General features: G+C 32.9%; 4 protein-coding genes across 7 annotated transcripts; 2 read left to right on the top strand and 2 right to left on the bottom strand.

Moving 5' to 3' along the window:
- Positions 1 to 43: 43 nt before the first annotated feature.
- Positions 44 to 1,600, bottom strand: LOC123223258 (ethylene-responsive transcription factor 13-like). The gene is made up of 2 exons (XM_044646393.1): positions 1,464 to 1,600; positions 44 to 558 (listed from the first exon to the last, which is right to left on the bottom strand). The coding sequence occupies exons 1-2, from the start codon at positions 1,476 to 1,478 to the stop codon at positions 166 to 168; spliced, it is 408 nt and encodes a 135-aa protein (XP_044502328.1). The 5' UTR covers positions 1,479 to 1,600; the 3' UTR covers positions 44 to 165.
- LOC123223257 (ethylene-responsive transcription factor 13-like) lies at positions 1,403 to 1,940 on the top strand. The gene has a single exon (XM_044646392.1). The coding sequence runs from the start codon at positions 1,444 to 1,446 to the stop codon at positions 1,882 to 1,884; it is 441 nt and encodes a 146-aa protein (XP_044502327.1). The 5' UTR covers positions 1,403 to 1,443; the 3' UTR covers positions 1,885 to 1,940.
- A 292-nt stretch (positions 1,941 to 2,232) lies between these two features.
- On the bottom strand, positions 2,233 to 6,492 carry LOC123223256 (COP9 signalosome complex subunit 7-like). 4 transcript variants are annotated; one of them, XM_044646387.1, is made up of 9 exons: positions 6,163 to 6,492; positions 5,964 to 6,039; positions 4,867 to 4,955; positions 4,292 to 4,381; positions 4,009 to 4,053; positions 3,853 to 3,923; positions 3,294 to 3,432; positions 2,694 to 2,782; positions 2,233 to 2,607 (listed from the first exon to the last, which is right to left on the bottom strand). In XM_044646387.1, exons 1-9 carry the CDS (start codon positions 6,319 to 6,321, stop codon positions 2,580 to 2,582), a joined length of 786 nt encoding a protein of 261 aa, XP_044502322.1. In that variant the 5' UTR covers positions 6,322 to 6,492; the 3' UTR covers positions 2,233 to 2,579. The 4 variants fall into 4 exon arrangements, with proteins under 4 accessions (XP_044502322.1, XP_044502323.1, XP_044502324.1 ...); XM_044646388.1 differs by having other exon boundaries at positions 2,233 to 2,601; XM_044646389.1 differs by having other exon boundaries at positions 2,694 to 2,802; positions 6,163 to 6,491.
- Positions 6,493 to 14,241: 7,749 nt separating this feature from the next.
- Positions 14,242 to 15,703, top strand: LOC123224527 (phospholipase A(1) DAD1, chloroplastic-like). The gene has a single exon (XM_044648230.1). It carries the CDS (start codon positions 14,291 to 14,293, stop codon positions 15,587 to 15,589), a length of 1,299 nt encoding a protein of 432 aa, XP_044504165.1. The 5' UTR covers positions 14,242 to 14,290; the 3' UTR covers positions 15,590 to 15,703.
- Positions 15,704 to 19,094: the final 3,391 nt, after the last annotated feature.

Genomic DNA, 19,094 nt, shown 5'->3' with positions numbered 1-19,094 from the left:
TTATTATATAATTAATTCGTAAAGTGTTTGTAAGGAAAGTAACTAAGTAAACACATGGAAACGTTTGACATTCAAAAATAACCGACCGTTCGTGAGTCATGAGACTTGAAAATTCAGAACACTTAATTTACTGCCAACAGGAAGGCAACAGTTGCTGAGCTAGCCTCAGTTTCTTCTTCTCTTAAGGTTAGGAGAGCCAGTATCTGACGTGGAAGGCTCTGGGGAACGCCGTCTCCGCTTCACTCTAACAGCCTCAATGTTATTAGCAGAGCCGATCAAGTGAGGAAAATTTAACTTGGCTTTGGCACCATGCATTTTGAAAGCAGCTCCATCGTAAGCCAACGCGGCGTCCTCTGCTGTCTCGTATGTTCCAAGCCAAATTCTAGCGCCATTTTTCTTTGGGTCTCTCATCTCCGCCGCGTACTTCCCCCACGGCCTTCTCCTTACGCCTCTGTAACCCATTCCTCTTGAAGCACGCTCCTCCACAACAACAGTGGCCTGCTCTTTTGTCTCTCTTTTCACAGTCATTAAGTTTGAAGACAAGCCGAAGTTTGCGGCCTGCAAAAGATCACTCCAGTTCTCCGTCAAGAATAGACTGCTACTGAAGCTTAAACTGGGGTTGCAAAGTAAATGAGTTGTGTCAGGAGATTCGTGACAATCATCAGCGAGAAGAAAATTGCGAATGGACTCTAAAAGAGCCATGTCAGAATCTAAACCTCCATACATGCCTTGATGATGTAAAGATAGCTAGGTAGTGTTTTCGTTTGTTTTGATTTCGGTATATGTTTTTGAGTAGCTTAGCGGGTATGGCTATGGAATATATAAATATATGAATCCTCTTCGTGTTTCTAGTTTCCTTGTTCCTATGAAAGTTCGCTCTCTGAAAAAGATGCACGTGTTTAAATTTTGGAATTTATAAATGGAGAATCGTTTGGTTATATTATGGATTCCATTATTTGAAGAAATCGTTTATGGAGCATAAAGCTGAAGAACAGGTGGAGGATGTAAATCTGAAACTCAAAGCTCCGAATAAATAAGAATATATGTGAATGTGATTAATGTTTCAGTATTAAAGAAATGGAGAGGATAAAATATTAAAAAAACACCAGTTTCACAAGGTATAGAAAAAATAATAATTAATTATTATGTAATTAATGTTGAAAGGAATCTTTAGGTCAAAAATGTCTCGTCGTTCCGATACATCTGGTGAATTGAATAATCTCCCCTGAACCCAGTACCAACTCCAACAAATCTAAATCAGACATGTGAACAATATGCTTATCCCATGTAAAGTTGGAGAATGAGCCAATGAAGTTTCACAGAAATGGCCAAAACATCATTCTGAATAAATTATAATAATACTTTATGTTATGGTGATTCAAGTACACTCCAAAGTGAAAGCTATATAAACAAGCGAAGTGGAAGTTTTCATCAGGAAAGAAAATGAATGGACTGAACGGTACCTCAATATCAGACATGGCTGTTCTAGAATCAATTCGCCAGTTTCTTCTTTCCAGTGACTTCGAATCTACAATGAATTTTTCAGAGGAGGCGACCACAGACGTCTGCAAGAAGAGTAAGTCTCAAACGCCAAACAAGGATTGGAATTACAGGGGAGTGAGGAGAAGGCCTTGGGGAAAGTTTGCTGCAGAAATTAGGGATCCTAAGAAGAATGGCGCTAGGGTTTGGCTTGGTACGTACGAAAGGCCTGAGAAAGCTGCCCTGGCTTATGACCAAGCCGCTTTTAAAATGCGCGGCTCCAAAGCTAAGCTCAATTTTCCGCATCTCGCTGGCGTGGTTCACTATGCACCAATTAGGGTTAAACATAAGAGCCACTCACCAGACTCTTCTTTTAAATGGAAAAAGGGATTATCTAGTATGTAGCTTTTCATGCGTTTAAAGTTGGATTCAATTCAAACAAACAGAATTCAAACTGAAAATCTACCTGCATAACTCAGTTCGAATTTGACCTGTTTCTCTCTCTCTCTCTCATTATGTTTATCCTTTAATAATATTCTTTATTACATCGATAATATTGTTCATACTGTTAATAATCCTCTAACGAAATTGTACACCAATTTGAACAAGCACAAACTTGAACTACTCTAGCCTGGAAATTATTGTAATTCTTATCTAGCAGCCAATTTCCATAGAAAGGCAAAGTACCTGAGATTACCACCAAAATGTACACTGAAACCTCCCCATTTGCAAAACGTTATAATTCTACCAAGATGATAAAATGCAGGAAGCATATGCCACGTTATTATAGCCACAGCCATTATCATCACAAAAGTAACATCAAGTGCAGCAACAAAGCGGAATAAAGTAAATTACATGGCTGAGTATCTATCCCCAACTTTTGGCCGCACCAGCAAATCAGGTCTTGCTCTTGCTTGCTAACTCAACAGAAAGAAGAATTTGGTTCAAGACAGGCTAATGATTTTCAGATATCAACCTCAAGCAATAATGACAAATTCACTAGCAAAGAAGTATTCATCCCAAGAGCAGAAATGTTGCTATGGGCAAAAATGTGGCAGGTTGCCTACTACATCCAATGAGTCCACATTCCATCTTTTGCATCAAGACATTGGATGTCGTCTCCTGCATCTTTCAAGGTCGTTGTCAGTCAACAAGGGAAGTAATTACTTCTACAAAATCATACACTAGAATTCTTCCTACATGCTTTTAATTACCTCTTGGGTCGGCTACGGTCTTCTTCATATTCCATCAGTCCACTGGGTTCAGAGTAGATCTCCTCGTGCCCTCGGAAGTCAACGTCTGCCTGCTTACAGTGTGTAACTTCTGCCACAATGTAAGTAAGACACATCGACCAACATATCTCGGTATTTGAATGGTTCTAATCCCAAACTTATGCATAATTTTGTAAAATTAGAATAACTCTCTACCACCCCCACTCAGAAATATGCATGTCTTGATCCACCATTTAGGAATAAAGTAAGGCATTTAAAATTGCAATAAGTGTAATTATTCCCTGTATAAGACAGGAAAAACTAATAATTAAACCAAAACTAAAGCAGAGAGCAAAACAAGAGACCACATTCCCTCCAATGCCCATCTCATGTAATGGGTTTTTCTTTCACCCTTATGTTTAGAAATGCCCTATTTTGCCCAAAAAAATCTACAATTATATGAGATTTGATACCTGAGGCTGAAAACTTAGTCAAATCCAAATTAAAGAGAAAATTTCAGAAATTAGACAATTCAAGCCATGTCGCCCAACTTATATGCTTCTACTGTCCAATCATTCAAATTTAAAACTGGATTCAACAGACCTTGTGTGAGAGCGACTTCTTCACTTCTTCTACCCTATCCTCAACATCCTTCCGATGCTTCTTGTCTGATTCATTCATAGTATCTGCCCATTTTATCTTCTCTTGAATTGATACCAGTAGATTATCTGAGGTTGACAACCTAGGTTTTCATTCATACATATATGTTAGATACCGAGCACATCAGATTTTCACAACGATGTTTATGCAATAGACCAGCTGATTTTTTATCTTAAATATTAAATAAAATAAAATTCATACTTGAGAACAATAATGGAACTCTAATTTCCATAAACTTACTAGTTAGAAGCAAAGGCTAACCTTAGACAAAGAATTAAAAAACCTTATTCATGAAAGGAGTGACTAAAATCTATGTAGTATGAGACTATAGCATCCCTGTGGAAAGATTAGATATTAAGGTCAAATATGTAACAGGAATTTTTGCAGTTGTATGCACAGTATAACCGTCCTTCAGGTGCAACCACAGTGTTTATTTAGCAAACAGAGGTCCTATGAAAAACTACAGAATTAATTTAAATACCCATTGGCTTATTAACATTACCAATTAGATAGCATTTGTATCATACTCCCAAGTTGTCCAGGCCGCAGATCCCTGCCAGCAGCAAATTGTACCTGCATTTTACATTAAGCACTAAACCAGTCAGCTTCTACACAAAATAATCAAGGAGTTAATGACTACTGATGAGGAGGTCCATACCTCAAAGCATCTTCGCAACTGATCCAGCTTTCCTCTAACTATGCCCTAATAGAAGGAAAAAAATGTAAGGTGGCATTTCAAATTTCAAACACCATTATAATATTTTTGTATTAACATAACAACAAAAACTATCATTCTTCCATATGTAAAATATTAAACACACATCCTTCAAGAATTATTGCTTGCCATTTCTCATCAATAAGGGTGTTTTAAGACATTAAAACAAAAACAAATTTGGCCACTAAATGGGGCACAACTCTGAACCAAGTACAAGGATACTTACTGCATACATGCACTCATTGATAAGAAAATCTTCAAGTTCACGTACATTTGAAACATCTAGCTCCTGCATTAGTCGATCATAGGGTAGTACCTGAAAAAAAGGCCTAGTAATTAAAATCTACAAAAAACAAATGCATATCAGAGAAAGAGACACTGGATATATCCCAGGGGATCAATGATAATCATTAGGATGATGCCAAATAAAATATAAAAATTAAAAGATTATATGGTATTAAAACATGTTCAATTATTGTTATTTTATAGAACATAATTGGAAATATTGTGATTCTAATTGCCCTTAAAAGGTTAAGTCAGATAAGTCCAATATTTTGACCAATAACATAAGCACACACAAAAAGATTAGAAAAAATAACAAGAGATTCCACTAACACTTCTGGTGGTCAATTGTGACCAAATAAAAAATCCATTTTGATTATAACTGCAGAAAAAACACAGTTTCATAATAATCCACCTGTTACAAAATTAATTTCAGCTTTCCTTCAGGAGTTAAAAGAAACAGGTGAAGATACCAATTACACAGATAACTTGCAAGTTATCACATCAATAAGAAGTTACCTTGTTTGTCTCAGAAAGTGTAAGCACAGTCAGCTGCTTCAACTTGAGTACTTGATCAGGAACCAATTGTGGAAGATGACCAGCATTATCTGTAAATTAAATAGATTCAATAATCAAAATTACAAAATCCAATGCACTAGATAAGCATTAATAAGAGAGGACAATAACAACAGCTAGTCAGCTCTGTTAAAACTCATCAAAGAAGCACCTAGAAAACCAACACCCATTTAAACATTTTAGGGGCTACTAAAAGCATCATCATTCATTCCTTCGCAACTTTCTATTTCCAAAGTTTGATATCTATTCTTTAATCATTGTACCCTTAAATGTTTACCCACACATTATAGACATGCCCTCTTTTCTAATATTGGAAAAAAATGAATAATAACAACCCACTGAGGAATTAAGTAATTCTTTACAAAACCCCATGCACTGTTTTCATCTAAAGCAAAAAAGAGTTTCAAGCACATCAGAGTCCCTAAAGCTCCTCAATCAAAGCCTGAGATCATATGAACTGTCAAATGTGGATGTATATGAGACACAAATGGGAAACTTTAAAAAAATAGTGCACACTGTTCTTCAACTAAAGTTGAACCTTCTGGAAGAATTCATACAAAAAATTCCCACTGCATAAAACCAAAAACTAGTTAAAGATGAAAATTCAAAATCATCAATAAAAATTAAAGAACACATTCTAATGAGCAAGAACTAAGTTACATAAACACGCCCAGGAAATGGTAGCATTTCTATCCAGCTTTCATCTATCAACACAGATGGCACAAATTCATAAATAAAATAGAATTCATTTTATTCCTTGGTAATTGCAAAGATGAACACACCGGCTTCAACCAATTGCACAAAAATATGCATCCAATCCTAGATGGTTTCAAAATCACCTCCCAAACACAAAAAATCAATCCATAAGCTAAACAAATATTTCTCCGCAAAGAATCAAGCAGACCATCATTGCAAGAATGAGAAAGAATAATAAAACACAATACAAATGCATTGAAAATCGAAACAAGGAATACTGAGTAACAGAAAATAAAGAGGAAAAATAAAAAATGGTTTCACAAAATAAAACTTAGTATACTTACTCTTGTAGTCACTCCATGTGCCATGTGCAAACAAGCGAAGCACATCCAGGTACGCAGAATTTTCAGTTCCTCTAAGCTGCACAAATTCTTTGGTCAAGACCATAAAACACACAAAAGTAAATAAATAAAAATTATAAACACCTAACCCAAACGATTACAAGTGGTAGATATAATTGAAAGGAAAAAACTTAGGTCAGACCTCAGCAACATTGGGAACAGCGAGAATCTCGGAAAAGGCAAAGAGCGAAGGCTGCGAGGTGGCTTCGACGATGACGGAGCCGAGAGCGGAGCCCTTCTGAGTAGAAGCTTGTTTAACAAAGTGATCAATTAGCTCAGCCTGTCTTTGTTCGATGTCCATCTTGAATATCCACACAAACACCCAATTTTCAAAGTCTAGGGTTTCGAATTTGGCTGATGAAATAGATGGGTCTCGGGGCTAAAGAGGAATTGTTTCTGGTTTGTGCTTTTTTGTGAGACAGACCTTCCCGAGGTTCCCTAACAACTGATGTGGCGATTCGATAGGCCTGATGTATTTGCTTGTTCCGTAACACCTGTTGCTTTTAGAAGTAGGGGCATATTGATATTTACAAATTTTAAAACGCCACCAATTTTTCATGGAAACTTTAACCTTCTGAAAATTTTTATTAATATTATTAACATTTTAAAAATGGCTAAAGAAATGTTTGTTGCATTCTCAAATTGGTATTTGTTAACTATTAAAATTTTAAACACCTATTTATAGATATTTAAAATTAACGAAACCAATTAATATTATCAACTTTTTCTAGATTTAGAAAACTAATAATTTCTTATTATTAAACTTTAAAATATTATATTTTCTCTTCTAGGATTTCTTTTTTTTCTCCCTCCTTTTTTTTATGTCATATTTGGTTGGTTTTTCTCTCTTTTTCCTTTTTTAATGTTATCTCTGAACAAAGACGACATCGTTGTCAAAGACTAAGAGAAGATGTCGTTAGAAAAGGAAAGGGAGAGAGAAGTTAGTCAGAGATGGCCCCGAAAAATAGAGAGAGAAAAGAAAAAAACTTTAGGGGGAGAAATATAACATTTCAAAGTCTAATTCTAAGATAAATTATTAGTTTTTTAAATTTAGAGGAAAAATAAAAAATATTTTATTATTTAATATATTATTAGTTCAATAACAATTTTACTTTTAAAACTTAATTGATTATATTAATTTTAATAGTTCACAAATGGATATTTGAGTTTTTAATAGTTAACGGTTATCTATTTGAGAATACAACAAACTTTGGGTGGAAATAAATCCTTTGGCCTTTCAAAATTTATAATTTATTATCAAATATAAATATTTTGAAAAGATAAAATAGAAAAGAAAAAGAAAAAAAGACCATGTGACTATGTCCATTCAGCAAACTTGGACGGAAAATATTGGGTGATGAAATGTAGTATTGATTGTTTCACCCAAGTAATTGTTCACAAATAACATCTTCATGTACATCTTATACAGTTGAGATGATATTTTACCATGTTGCTACGAGACTGAATTAGTTCTCAATCAACTGTTTAGGGTAAAATTTTATGTCTAAAGTATACTTGCCTTTAAATTAGCAAGTTCTAATTATGATTTTGTCCGTTTTTATGTTAATGTTTTTTTAATACTATTTTCTGTTGTATTGATATTATACACTCCAAAGGTCTTGACTAGCAATGGCACAAACACTTGAATTCTCCACTTATTTAGATTTGAGTTAAATCGGTTCGAACTCAAATATTTAGATCAGTTGAAACTTAATTTGTTTAATCCAACCTTACTTTCAACTATTAAAACAACTAATTTATTAATGTTAAAATTGATGCAAAGTTAATTTTTATTTGTGATTTGGGTTAGTTAAACATGTCTTAATATTTAGTTTAATGAATATTGTTAGTAGATTAAATTTATCATAGTCTGTAGCTTAATGGGTGTTGTTAATGAGTTGAATTTATTTTAATCTTTAATTTAGTGGGTGTAGTTATTAGCCACTAAATCATAAAATGACATTTTTTTCTCATTTGTTTGCCTATATATATGTGTTTTGTTGATAGATTTAATAGTTAATTGAAGCTGCATTTTTTTCTCTGTATCTTGTTTTTAGTTCATTTTCTTTGCCTACAAATTGTGTGATAAAATTCTTGAGATACTATATTTGTTCTGAATTTTGTTCATCTATCTATATTTCATTACTTTATTCCAACACTTGTGGTATTAAAGTCAAATTCCAATTAGAATGGGTGTACTGTGTGATTGAGATTATTGTTGAAGCAAGTGAAGAGTCTTGTATTCATCATGTCTAACTGTGTGAATACTCTAAATGTTTCTTAAACATTGGTGCCCGTCTTCAATGGAGGAAATTATGCATTTTGGAGCATAAAGATGAAGATGTTTTTCATTGCCCCAAAGTTGTGAGATCTTATAGAAAATGAGGATATAGAATTTAGTAGACCTGAAAGGGAGGTAGAGATGAGAGAATGGCGGAAGAAGAATGCAAAGGAGTTACTCATATTGTAGCAAGCAATGATAGACTCAATTTTCCTCATATTGCTAATGCGACAAAAACAAATGAAGCTTAGACCAGTCTGCATAAAGAGTTCCACGAAAATAATAAGGCAACTGTTGTAAAACTTTAAACTCTTTATAGAGAATTTGAGAATCTATGTATGAAAGGTAGTAAGTCAGTTCAAGGTTATATCGGTAGAGTTTCTATCATTGTGAATCAAATGAAAACTTATGGGGAACAGATTAAAGATCAAACAATAATAGAAAAAGTTTTGAGAAGTTTACCTCATAAATTTAATCATGTTATTGTTGCTATTGAGGAGTCAAAAAAATTTTCTACTTATTCTCTTTATGAGTTGATGAGTTCATTCTTAGTACATGAAAAGAGGATGAACAGGTCTGAAGAGAATGGTATGGAGCAAGCCTTTTAGACGAAGATAGAGATTCTTGGCAAGGTTGTATGGTTCATGGGTTGAAGCTATTAAGTCAGAAAAATATGGTTCATGGGTTGCCCTTCTATCTCTTTTACTGATGATGTTTGTGAAAGTTGTATTTATAGAAAGCAACATAAACAATCATTTCTGACTAGGAAAGCGTGAAAAGCGAAAGAACCTTTAGAATTGGTGTATGCAAATATTTGTGGGTCAATGAATAAATCATCCTTGAACAAAAGTAGATATTTTTATTTATTTATTGGTGTTTTACTTGGATGAGTCTGGTGTTTTTCCTGGTTTAAAAATTAGAAGCGTTGGAGAAGTTTCATGCATTCAAGGCCTTCACAGAAAAAGAATCTAGTCATCAATTAAAAATTTTTCAAACCAATAGGGGAGGAAAATTTTTATCTGATAAGTTTACATCATTCTGCAAACAAAATCGGATCAAGAGGCAACAAACTATAAGAAGAACACCAGAGCAAGTTTCGACTACAAAGTTGGCTTTTCAAACTTCGTACATCTAATACATAATTCACCTTGATACATATTTGCCATCCATAAACCAGTAAGTCTGTGTCACTTGTCTCCAATTTGTACAGCCACCGACATAATTCACCTTGATACTTATTACCCTGTTAAAAAAAAAAAAAAGACATCAGGATAATTAGTTACCAATCAAATGGGAACAAATTAAAAGAACGATAAGATTATTTTGCCAAAGGACTATTTGCCACCCAAGATTCAAAATCACATCAATAGGGTTTGAAAAGTTAAAAATCACACCCATCCCTTTAAAATCTTAGTTAAAATTAAAGATAAAATTATTATTTAATAAAAAAATTAAAGTTTTATTCATTTACCCCCTCAATTTAAAAATCCCACAATTCTTCCAACCCAAAGTTTAAAAAATCAATATTTTTCTATTAGGGTTTGGAAATCGTTGCTGGAGAGGATGAAGTTCATCCTCTTCGACTGCATTAGCTCTCATTCCTAGCTTATCTCTCCCTATCAATCAAATCTCAAGCACCGGAGAACCTGATTTCCTCCAACGAAGAATAATCCCAGTATGTGAGATTTTCCAATTGAGATAGGTAAATGTAATAAAATTTTATTTTTTTAATAAATGATGATTTTATCTCTAATTCTAACTGAGATTTTAAATAGATGAATAAAACTTTTGACTTTTCAAATCCCACGGATGTAACTTTCAGAACGCATCTAAACTTTGGCGGAAAATAGTCCTTTGGCCTATTATTTGTATAAATGATAGATATTAACAGGTACAAACATATTGACTTGTTATTGTATGATTATATAATCTAATCATTTATTTTTTTCATTTCTAATTCATAATCACCAATTACAAATTGACATTCATTGGTGTCTAACTGTTTATACATAAACTATTATAATAAAAGGAAATGCATGCACTCAATCAAAGGGCTTTTTGCAATTTCATTGTAACTTGATTCAAAACATTTTATGTATGAAATACGTCTAATTCAACAACCAAGTGGCATTATTTTTAGAATTTAGCTTATTAAGGCGAATGATCGAGACAAAGCACAAAGAAAACTTGATAAATCACCAAGTCTTTTTTATTTCTAAAGATGGCATAAATGAAGGAACAAAACACCAACAATATTGTCATTTAGGGTTCTACATTGTATACAACGGTTGTGCTTCTTGGTTTTGGCGTATTTTTGTGATGTATTGATGGTGCTATTTGAGTTAATTGAACTTGAATTTGGTTCAATTTAAAAAATAGAGCTTAACAAGCTTCACAGAAATCAGTTTGAGATTGACTTGGCTTAATAAAAGTTAAGTATATGTTGATTGGCTCAAGTTCAACTAAATCGACCAAAAGATGAGATTGTTTTGATTTATTTGATTCAAACTTACGAGTTTGACAAATATAACACTTCTAGACTCGAGTTCAACAATACAAAACCCTTTATACTCTAGCTAATTCAATTCGAATTCACCCCAAAGATTTATAAGGGCAATAAGGTATTTGCATGATGGGTGCAGGCACATGATTTATTTGGCTGTTTGTTGTGGAATCTTGTGTTTACAATATTAGAAGAGCAAGTGAAGTGATGTAGAGTTGAACATTTAAAAGGATATACAGGCGTAATTACAAGGTCGTTTTTAGGAATATGGAAAAATTGGATTGGGTCCCCAATGCGCTGGCTCCGATTTTACCACCGTTGAAATCCAACCTAGGTATTTCTTGATGATAAACGTGAAAAGCAAGAAGAGTAAGAAGAATAAGCCTTCGTCTGCCAAATGGAATTTGGCATGTGTTTCATACTTGTATTATTTTTTTTCTTATAGTTACAATCATATGGCAACTTTTCTTTTGTATGTCTCATTATTGAAGCATGTTTGTTAATATACTGTAACTCCTTGGTTAATTACAAGACGTTTATATGTATTTTTTATTTCTTTTTTTATGAGGATGTATTAATATTATTTTCCCACATTGAATTACTTTTTTTTTGTTTGAATATACTAACTGGTTAGCTTTTGAGAATTTTAAAACTCTAAACGTACCTATCTATCTATGCCTGTAAGGGAACAATTGTTTCATTCAATAGAATACCCGTTTAAAAATTCATGCCAAATTTAGTTCCCCAAACTAATATCTCTTCTTCCTTTAAAAACAAGAAAAGATAGTTTAAAAATTGTAATATGCCTTGTCATCTCATTACCTAATTTTCCTTTTTCCCTCATCAGCTTTTCCATGCATAGAAAGATGAATATTTTATCCCAGGAATGCAATCTCAGAACCAATGGATTAGGGGCTGGCTAAATGGCTAATAGCCAAACCCCGCTATAATTATGAGAAAAAGAGAATATATACTAACATACACACCTACATACATATTTGTATATAAATATATATTATATCCAAGTTGGTTTCCTGGCTTTAATTTGTTTTCCAACGTGAAAATATTGTATACGTTAGGGATAGATTCAAAACTGAGCCAAACCCAACATCAAAAGGCTCGAAGCCAAAAAATCTAACTCAAATTAGAGTTTAAGCTTACTTACGCTAATAATGAGTTATGGGATAAATCATTCTAAAATCATCAAAGAAGAAAAATAAGAATTGATAGGAATAAAGAAGAAGAGAAATTGTTAAATAAAAAATCGAAAAAAATGAATTTGTCAATGAATTTTTGGCAACTGACGAAATCAAGTTGGTTTAATCACTTGAACTTGAGATGAGTATCAAGTTTGAGAACTTGAGATGAGTATCAAGTTTGAGTTTGTTCAAACTGAACACTAAACTAAACTTAAGCCAACCCAATTCAATTTCAACCTTAATATATATAATAATACTTTATACACTAAACAATATACTTCATTCGCTAGCATTTTTACTAATTATTATTGCAGTGAACGTAAGCATATACATGTACCTGTTACAAATATTCATAAACTGACACTAAATTCTGAGATTTATCTGACTGAAACATAATTCAATCATACATCAAATAATTTAGACATGGAGAAAAATCTTGTACCAGCTAAATTCAGTAAGAAGAATTATTATAAATAATGGACAGAAACAAGAGCGGGTCGTTATCAAAAAAATTTCATCCCAACTCAATCGGTGTTAAAAAGTATCTGGTCTACTTTACATATATATACATATGCAAGCATGCTTGACAAGTGTTTAGATTTCTCTTATCTAGGCCTATAGTTATAGACATTTGTGGGAGAAGAGATTAAGTTTAATTTTTTAAATAGGAAAATTTAAGAGTTGTGTTCTTGAGATAGAAATTAAAGAACAAAATTTAGTCTTTTTAATTAAATAATAATAATAATAATAATAATAATAATTCATAATTCCAAGTGTTGTTATCTTTAAACATATTTCAGATCACTTGAAAATATAAATACTTGTTTTCCATTCTTAATTATTTGGAATCGATACTAGGATCAAACTTAAAATAATACTTTATAAGTGGCAAGAGAATCATAAGATAACGTGAATTTATAGGACAACCAAACTGGTTCACTTAACTGAATCTATTTTTTTTTGTAAAACAAAAATAATTTTCTTATTGTAATTGAATATTTAATATATAATTACATATTATTTATTTTTTCTTGCATTATTTATTTTGGATGATAAAGTTTAATTATAATCCTTAGTCTATATTCTTTCTTGACTAAAGCTAGTAACAATTTGATAAGATGATTTTAGTTTTTCACTTATGTTTAAAAAATATTGGTAATATTAAATTGAATGAAAAACAAAATATAAAATATAAAAAAAAAAACCTTTAATTTAATTTTTAAATCTTTTATTATTTTATTTTTAAAATGTGTATCATATGATACGGTACAATAAACAATATAAAAAATTAGATTTTTGATATACAATTTAACTAGTAAGATTACGAAATTTGGAAAACACATTGCTCAACTAAGTAAAAAGTCGAATAAAAAATAATATGAAAACATGCACTTTGTTTACAAATTAAGAGATACATGGAAACTCTGATAAAGGCATGAAAACACATACCTCACGAAGCTTATTCGCAAATTTTCAGAGATGAAAAAGGTGGAAAATTCAAATGTGCATGAGGCACATGCACATGCACAATTGAAGCATCAGATTAACATGTAAAAAGGGACTGAACAGAAGAAATAAAGGTCCTCTCAAATTTAGTTTGAATCTTGAATATTTAGCCTAATTCAAGTTTGTAAAAAATAAAAAATAAAATGGGGAAGAGTGATACCTACCATACATGAAGAAGAAGAAGAAGAAGAAGAAGTAAATTGTTGAACTGAAACTTTAAATTATTTGAATTAAATATGGATTTAAGGCTAAATTTAAACTTGACTGACAGTGATATATCAATTTACAACTATGTATTTGTAAACCAACAAACAGGATTATATTATGATAAAGAGAACTTGCGTTGGTACCTTGTTTGTCGCAACATGACACATGGATATTAAACTCCAATTAATTACTACATCTTTTACAGTAATCTTACTCTGTATATAAATTAAGATAAAATTACAATCTCTTAAAGAAATCAGAATATCCAAGTCTCAACTTGGTTGTAATTCATTCCCATAAAAGTGAAAAACCTATTAATTTTTTGACTGCTGTCGTCTCACATCAATTCTATCTTGTCAAGGGGGTGCATGATACATTAGTAATACGGAGGACCACATTGTATGATTTTTTCCAGTTATAGCTCTGCTCCACGCCACCTCCAAGTTCATTCATGTCTTCTCGTTGTATATTTTGCACTTATAAAAAGGCTCCGCAAAAGCCATCTAAACGCAGTTCCAGTTGCAGCATTTTAATATCACGCTTAGAGCCATTAATCACAAGCTCAAGAAACAAAATGAGCGTCTCCACGAAAGCCGTACGCCCATGCACACTCTCATCTGCAGCTACCCCAACAACAACAACAACAACAAAACCAACAGCACATATAGCATTCCGAAAGTCGATAGAGAACCAAACCATGAATAATTTGGAGCGCTTGCTTGACCCAATTGACTACAACTCATTAAACACTTGCCGTTTTTCACCCAGACCTGTCAGACTTGGTAAGAGATGGAAGGAGTATCAAGGCATTCAAAACTGGGAAGGTCTCCTTGACCCATTAGATGATAATCTGCGGGACGAAATTCTTCGATATGGTGAGTTCGTGGAAGCTGCTTATAAGTCATTCGATTTTGACCCTTCATCACCTACCTATGCATCATGCCGTTTCCCAAAAAACACATTGCTTGACCGCTCTGGTCTACCCCAAACCGGATATCGCCCGACCAAACATTTACGTGCAACATCAGGTATCAATTTGCCACGTTGGATGGACAAGGCGCCTACTTGGCTGTCGACTCAGTCCAGCTGGATTGGTTATGTGGCAGTCTGCCAGGACAAAGAAGAGATTGCACGGCTAGGAAGACGCGACGTTGTCATGGCTTTTCGAGGTACTGCCACGTGTCTTGAATGGCTAGAGAATCTGCGTGCTAGACTTACTCACCTACCGGGTAATAATGTTTCCGGGGCCATGGTAGAAAGTGGGTTCCTCAGCTTGTACACTTCGGGAAACGCCATTTCGCCAAGTTTACAAGACATGGTTCGTGAAGAGATTAATCGGTTGCTTCAAATCTATGGCGAAGAGCCTCTTAGTTTAACCATCACGGGCCATAGCCTTGGCGCTGCTCTGGCTACATTGGCTGCTTACGATATAAAAGCCAACTTCAACCATGCGCCAATGGTGACTGTCATCTCTTTTGGCGGTCCACGTGTAGGTAACAGGAGCTTCCGGCAACACCTTGAAAAACAAGGAACAAAAGTGTTACGAATTGTGAACTCAGATGATCTAATAACCAAAATACCTGGTTTTGTAATAGATGGAGATGATCACGTATCAAATGTCAAAATGGCCGGCTTACCGAGCTGGATACAGAAACAGGTGGAAGATACACAATGGACATATGCAGAGATTGGCAGAGAGCTGAGACTGAGTTCCCGGGACTCTCCCTATGTTAACAGTATAAATTTTGCCACGTGTCACGAGCTGAAGACGTATCTTCACTTGGTTAATGGATTTGTGAGCTCCACTTGTCCATTTAGAGCTACTGCTAGAAATGTCCTCAACAATCATGCTAGATCAAAAGTTGAGATTTAGAGCAACCGAATTTAAATTCAAATTACAAAAAAAAAAAGAAAGAAAGTGATTCTAAGGTGTATAGTCATACAGAAAGTATATAAATCATGTAATTTTGTAGACAGATTAAATGATATTCCAGAAATGCAATTAATTTTCTTTGGAAAGAAACTGAAAGCCTTGAAAATGAGATTGAGTGAGAGTCAGAAAGAAATAGGGCATTGCCTCTGTTAATTTAAGTGCCTAGGATGTTTACAGTTAGGATTGGACTTAACTGGTCTACCGGCAGATGCGGCTGGGTCCTAATTGCCTAACCAATCAACGGCTGTCGATGCCGAACATGCTCAAAATGTCAAAACTGCCCTTCACTTATGCAAGTGATTTATTTATAACAGAGTTTTTACTGGGAAGGGCTACTTTATAGCAGGCTGACAATGGTTGGTAGAGCTACGTGGAACTAACTTAAGTATTATATATTGTCCAAGCTACCCTAAAATAGATAATAATTTGAAGTGTTTTCAGATTTAAATATTTAATTGCTCCTTAAATTATGTATTATCATAAAATTAAATATTATCACTTAATCATATAATAATATATTATTTGGATAATTAATTAATTAATTAATTATATATAGTTTTACTGTTAATCAATGGATCATTTCTTTTCTTTGACAATTTTTTGTCAAACACAACACAATTCTACTTTCTCATCTTTCTCCCTTCTCATTACTTCTCTTTGGTCTTGAAAATTTTATAATTTCTTGTTTGATAAATAACTTGACTTGTTGGAGTTTGACCACTCCTTTGAGAATGAGTCTAACCACTAAGTTATTATAATTCAAAAAGATTAATCAAACAATTTATCGTTTGGATTTTTCACTTCAATAGAAATGTATTACAAGAGCATAGAGTTGAACCTTCTCTTTTAACCGTATGCACACTGGAAAACACATGAATACATACACGTTCTCCTCTAACCCACAAGAAAATGCATGCAGCAAAACGTTATGCCATAGCTCTCTGACTAAAATCAACCTGGTTAACCTAGGAAAATAAACCCCCAAGTCAAATTGTAGTCCATCTAGAAACTATGCAAGTATTAGTCAGAAAAAAATTGAATCTTCAATTCGCCATTAATTACGAAAAAAATCAAGTCATATTTTGCCTCACTGAAACCAACATTTCTCATGCCCGTGACAACGACAATAAGCATTTACGGCATTTATGCATAGAAAATTTGATCAGTCAGGAGGAAGACAGTTTATTGCTAGTCATATCTATCGAAGTCTAGCGTAATTTTATATCATTAACAAGGGATCTTCTATAAGATCAAATTCAAAGTATAAAGGCAAAAATTTAGGAATCAGCCAATAGTAAAGTTTGTATATGAAACGGTAAAATTGAGATGAACAAATTGGAGTGATGGGAACCTTACCAGCTGGTGCAGAATCCACTCCAGATTGCAGTGCAGATGAAGGAAATTGCCAATACTATATCCATCCAAGTCAATTTGAAACTTCAACGTCTAATTAATCTCCGAATATTCAGAGTCACTACCAAACTTGAACAATGCAGTTGAAGTTATTTATACATGAGGTTGAAGTCAAAAGAAAATCATAAACAAATTCAAAGAAAAAGACATCAAAACTAAACCAAAGATATTATTTAGTGGCTTTTTTTTTTTTTTTGTAAATTTTAGTGGCATTTATAAATGTCGCTATAACTTTTATTAGTATTTGGACAAATGCCGTTGAATGTTGTATCACTATAAGTTTTAACGGTAATTATTTGCAATATTGGTATTAAAAACTACGAAATAATTGTCATTAAAAACTTATCAACATAGTGATAATTATTTATGATATTTACAATTGTCACAAAAGTTTATTTATTTATTTTTAACATACCTTATACTGAAATTTACAATTGTCACTAAAACCTCAAAAATAATTGATCAAAATTTGTACACAAAAGTAGATGAATGAAAAACGAAACTTTATAACTTTCATATTATGTACCTAAAAAAAAAGAGGGAGAAAAAAATTAATGTTAGAAGAATATAATTAAAACAATTATTTCATACTATAACTCAAAATTTTCAAAATAAAAAACTACTTATCAATTTAAAACAATATCAAGCATATCAAAAAAACATAAATATAATCAAAATATAGAAATTTAGACCTACCTAAGATTAAAAAACAATTAGAATGGAAAAAAACCAAATTAAAATCAAACAAAAATCAACAAAATAAAAATAAAAAGAAGAGTCATCAAACAAGTTACTAGTAATGTATACTAACAAACTATTAGATCTTGCAAAACCATAACATTACCCCAAAGTAAAAAAAAAGATAATAAAAATGATCTCAACTAACAGAATAAAGATCTTAAAATATAGAAATGTTATATAAATTAAAGGCCAAAGGACTATTTCCCACCCAAAGTATGCGTTTTTCTCAAGTTTCCCTCTATTAACTTTGAAAATACCATTTACCCACCCATGAGCTGTTAAATTTAATGGAACTCTAATCCTTGAAAAATTTATCTTATTTTCCCCCATAAAATTTCAAAACTAACAAATTTTCCCAATCCAAGTTTTAAAAAATAGCGTTTTCCCCCTTAGGGTTTTCAATTTTTCAGAGTTAGTTTTCGGCGCCGTTTCTTTCTCTCCAACTACCTCCAGGGGACTCCTCTTCCTCTTCGGCGCAGCCTCCTTCCGACGATTATGCTAGGCACGATCATCGAATCGTCTTTGTCGAGACGAAGATGAGGTCTTCGTCAAAGAGGAGTCTTCGTCGTCGACGAAGACCTCGTCTTCGTCTCTGGATGAAGACGATTCGTCTTCATGGACGACAGTTCCCAGGACAACCATTAGAAGGAGGCTGCACCGGAGAGGAAGAAGAGTCGCCTGGAGGTCGTCTGAGAAGAAGAAACGACGTCGAAAAACTAACTCAGAAAATTGAAAACCCTAAGGGGGAAAACGCCATTTTTTAAAACTTAGGTTGGAAAAAATTGTTAGTTTTTAGGGTTTGAGAGGGAAAATAGAATCAAATTTAAGTTTATTTTTAATAATATAGACAAAATGACGGTTTTACTCTTGAAATCGTTAATTTTAACAGGTCACGAGTAAGTAAATGATATTTTCAAAGGAAATAGGGGGAAACTTGAGAAAAGCGCATACTTTGGTTGGGAAATAGTCCTTTGGCCTAAATTAAAACTCAAACTTGAAAAAAAAAAAAAAAAACTAAGTTTCATAACTTGCACAAAACCCTAAAATTTGTGGAACCAATCAAACTTATAAAATAAAAAAGTAAATTTTTTTATTAAAATTAATTGAAAATCAATTGAAACCATAGTTTTTCTCTCTTATGCAATTTATCTTAAGAAACCAAGAAAGCAATAATTTTCTTCTTAAAACAATATCTCTGAAATAAATTAAATCAAAACTTTATCTCTATTATTCAATGATAATTATTTAAAAAAAGGCAGAAATTTATGTCAATATATCATTTTTAAATTAA

This window comes from Mangifera indica, chromosome 8, assembly GCF_011075055.1.
Source record: "Mangifera indica cultivar Alphonso chromosome 8, CATAS_Mindica_2.1, whole genome shotgun sequence".
Taxonomy (NCBI): domain Eukaryota; kingdom Viridiplantae; phylum Streptophyta; class Magnoliopsida; order Sapindales; family Anacardiaceae; genus Mangifera; species Mangifera indica.
This window is presented reverse-complemented; position numbering and strand designations above follow the sequence as displayed.

Bases quoted from the DNA above. Each gene is read 5' to 3' on its own strand.
- LOC123223257 (XM_044646392.1), top strand. From the start codon at position 1,444: ATGAATGGACTGAACGGTACCTCAATATCAGACATGGCTGTTCTAGAA.
- LOC123223256 (XM_044646387.1), bottom strand. From the start codon at position 6,321: ATGGACATCGAACAAAGACAGGCTGAGCTAATTGATCACTTTGTTAAA. The intron at 6,040-6,162 runs GTCTGACCTAAG...GAATTTGTGCAG, and splicing joins CTGTTCCCAATGTTGCTGAG to CTTAGAGGAACTGAAAATTC. The intron at 3,433-3,852 runs GTAATGTTAATA...ATGAAAACCTAG, and splicing joins ATACAAATGCTATCTAATTG to GTTGTCAACCTCAGATAATC.
- LOC123224527 (XM_044648230.1), top strand. From the start codon at position 14,291: ATGAGCGTCTCCACGAAAGCCGTACGCCCATGCACACTCTCATCTGCA.